The following is a 3,302-nucleotide window of genomic DNA, read 5'->3' on the forward strand; positions in this document are numbered from 1 at the left end:
GGCAACGGGGCGGGTTCGGTCCGGTTTCTAGTATCCCCATCCCCAAAACCAATAAGCTTTTTACTCCCCAAAACTGTCCCGATCCCCGTCGGGGACCTTAACGGTGATCCCCATCGGGTATTTCGTTTTACCCAATCACCATTGGGGAACCCGATAAGGGTAGATAATCCTGTTAGGTTGTTAAATATTTTTCTTTGATTATATTCAACATATTAGACCCATAATAAACTAAAACTGAATTTTTTAAAATGATTGTTTAAGCCAAACTATAGCATAAAAATCTCAAACATTATAAAAAATAACAACAAACTGGATAAATATTATATGTTTCAAACACCATCAAAGCCAAAAAAAAAGGTACGATTACATGATTAAACCACAATACCAATGTCTCAAAAAGCATCACCCTTACATAATAAATACTAAATGACTCAAACAACAAGTTGAGGACACAAATTACCAACTCAATTTCTCAAATCAAAAGTTCCAAACTGGCCAATTCTAAATCTCACTTTCTTTGTTTTCCTGCAAAATATCAAAACGTCTATTAGTAGAGTAAACAATTTAGTAATAAGTAGAGACCTTAACCAAGAAAATCACAATAAGTCGGTAATGTTATTATTAAGTTTATTTACCTCTTCTACATCATAATCATACTCAACAGTGCGACAATAAGCTTCTGACTCACCCGAACAAGTTTCTATGAATAAAAAATACAAAAATATATCAATACAATTTAAATCCATAAGCTAACAAGGAATTTTTAATACCTAAAATTAAATATGGCGTACCTCGTATTTCATTCAAGAGCCAACTTTGAGCACACATCAATGCCTCCAACGTCTTTGCGTGTAGTCGACTACGATGAGGGCTTACCAATCTTCCACCGGTGCTGAATGCAGATTCTGATGCAACAGTAGAAATAGGAATTGCTAAAATATCTTTTGCTATTCTTTGTAGTGTTGGGTACTTAAACCCGTTTGTTTTCCACCAAGCTAACAAATCAAGGTCCACATCTTTTGGCAAAAGTTTCTCTTTCAAATAATTATCCAACTCTGTTGTAATGCCAGTATCATCATGTTGGCTAGCAATCGAAGCAATACTCGAGAAAAGTTTCTTAAATTCAACTCGATGACCAACCGAAGGCCCTGAAGTGAAAGATGAACACCCAACACCCTCATAACTAGTTCTAGTACTAGGAGAACTAGATTCATACTCTTGAAACAAACTATAGACCAGTTCTTTAAGTTTTTCAATTTCACTCTCTGACTTCTCTTTTCCATAAAGCACCGGAAAAAGCAACTCAACAAATTTTAGTTTATACCGAGGATCTAAAACCGCTGCCATCCCCATAATCCCATGTATAACAGACCAATACTTATCAAATTTTTGAAGCATCTTAGTAGCCATCTGCTTAATAACTTCGTTAGAAGAACACGCCCAATCAACCAAAGAATATCTAATTTCACATATATATGGAAAAAAGACATTTGTTGTAGGATATTTTGTACCCGAAAACATTACAGTTACCTAAGAATTACCGAATAAATAAAAGTTAGTGAGTTATCTAAGGATAGTTTAAAATATGATACATTACATTGCAAAAATTATCATATAAGAATAGATTTTACCTCGTAAAATAATTGCAATCTATCACAAATTTCTTTGGCCAACTCCCAATCATGCTCACTTGGCAAACACTTATATTGTGATTCTCGTTGTTTTAACTTCTTGAAGACTTCCTTGTAAGCTATAGCAGCACTGAGCATTAAAAAAGTAGAGTTCCACCTAGTCTTACAATCAAGTGATAATTTTTTTGCAAATGGTATTTCCAAGTTGTGAGTTGTTTCCTCAAATCTTTGCTGCCTTTTTGGTGTTGCGGTCCAAAATGCCACACTATCTCTAATCCTTTCAATCTCATCCCTAATGATATCTAAACCGTCTTGAACAATTAAGTTCAAAATATGCGCACAACATCGCATATGAAACAACCTACCCTTTTGAATAAGTGAACTCAAAGGAAGTTTCTCCAACAATATGTTAATAATTAAATCATTTGTGGTGCAGTTATCAACAGTTATTGTGGACAACTTTCTATCAAGATTCCAATCACACAAACTGTCATATAGCACATCAGCAAGAACATCGGATGTATGCGGACAAGGCACATAAATAAACCTAGTTCAATAATCTATAGGTTAATAAAAATAATAATAACTAAATTAAATCCAGTTTTAGTTGAACAAACAAAAATAATAAACATGTACCTCATAATTCGACTTTGCATATTCCAATTTTGATCAATAAAGTGAGCAGTTATCACCATAAATCCTTTCTTTTGGTTGCTCGCCGTCCACATATCGGTTGTAACTGCTACCCTACTAGTGTTCTTGTCTAACAACTTCAATGTCTTTTGCTTTTCAAAATCATAAATACTCATTATATCGCCTTTAATGGTATTCCGACAACGAACTTTAAACAAAGGTTGGAGATTTCCTACGAACTTCCGAAAGCCGTGATGCTCTACTATTGAAAGTGGATATTCATGAATAATGATCATCTCTGCAAGATCTCTCCTTGAATTATCTGCATTAAATGTGTAGTTGGAGAGATATGATGAACTACCATCGACCTTTTTTCGTTCTCCCACAAGAATATGTTGGCGTATATCTTGAAAGGGTCGTCTTATACAAACTTTAAAATGATCATGTAAATGCCTTGTACCATTTTTACTAGACCCTCCCAACTTCTTTTTGCAATACTTGCACTCCGCTTTTTCTATTCCATTCACTTTCATCTTCTTAAAGTGATTCCAGACAACTGACCTTTGTCTCCTCTTCCTACCTACTGACTCAAGTTCATGTACATCATCATTAGGAGTTTCATTCTGTGTCATAGAATCATTTGCAGCAGGTGTTGATAGATTAGACTTATTAACTCCATGGTTGTTATCTTTGGGATTATTTGTCTTAGAGCTATCAGCCTGTTGTTCCATACCTAAAATAATAATAGACAAAAAAGCTCTATCAATAAATAAAATAAAACTTCACTTTACCGTAAAGTTGAAAACATAAGCAAAGTTGAAAATATGAATCATAACATGTATTCATCTTTGCCAATATAAAATAAAGATAGTCATGAAGATATAATTTAGGATACATATGTTTAATAAATCTTACATAATGACCAGGTAAGCATAAAGGCTATATTTCTTTCCATATTTTCATAACACGTTTCAAATAAAAACCCCATAAAAATCTGTAACTACAAGGTATGATGTATAATTATTCCTAGTTTCCATT

At 33.7% G+C, this 3,302-nt stretch overlaps 1 protein-coding gene across 1 annotated transcript; it reads right to left on the reverse strand.

The window, feature by feature from the left end:
- Window positions 1-501: 501 nt before the first annotated feature.
- On the reverse strand, window positions 502-2,995 carry LOC111900439 (zinc finger BED domain-containing protein RICESLEEPER 3-like). Its single transcript, XM_023896324.2, has 5 exons — window positions 2,268-2,995; window positions 1,632-2,178; window positions 792-1,530; window positions 636-700; window positions 502-525 (listed from the first exon to the last, which is right to left on the reverse strand). The coding sequence occupies exons 1-5, from the start codon at window positions 2,993-2,995 to the stop codon at window positions 502-504; spliced, it is 2,103 nt and encodes a 700-aa protein (XP_023752092.2).
- Between the last annotated feature and the right edge of the window lie 307 nt (window positions 2,996-3,302).

Source organism: Lactuca sativa, chromosome 6 (assembly GCF_002870075.4).
Source record: "Lactuca sativa cultivar Salinas chromosome 6, Lsat_Salinas_v11, whole genome shotgun sequence".
In the NCBI taxonomy this organism is placed as follows: domain Eukaryota; kingdom Viridiplantae; phylum Streptophyta; class Magnoliopsida; order Asterales; family Asteraceae; genus Lactuca; species Lactuca sativa.

What these genes read in the sequence shown, in the direction of transcription:
- LOC111900439 (XM_023896324.2), bottom strand. Translation starts at nt 2,995, where the DNA reads ATGGAACAACAGGCTGATAGCTCTAAGACAAATAATCCCAAAGATAAC. An exon ending in ATGCAAAGTCGAATTATGAG is followed by an intron (nt 2,179 to 2,267) that starts GTACATGTTTAT and finishes TTATTGAACTAG; the next exon opens with GTTTATTTATGTGCCTTGTC. An exon ending in GCTCTTGAATGAAATACGAG is followed by an intron (nt 701 to 791) that starts GTACGCCATATT and finishes TTTTATTCATAG; the next exon opens with AAACTTGTTCGGGTGAGTCA.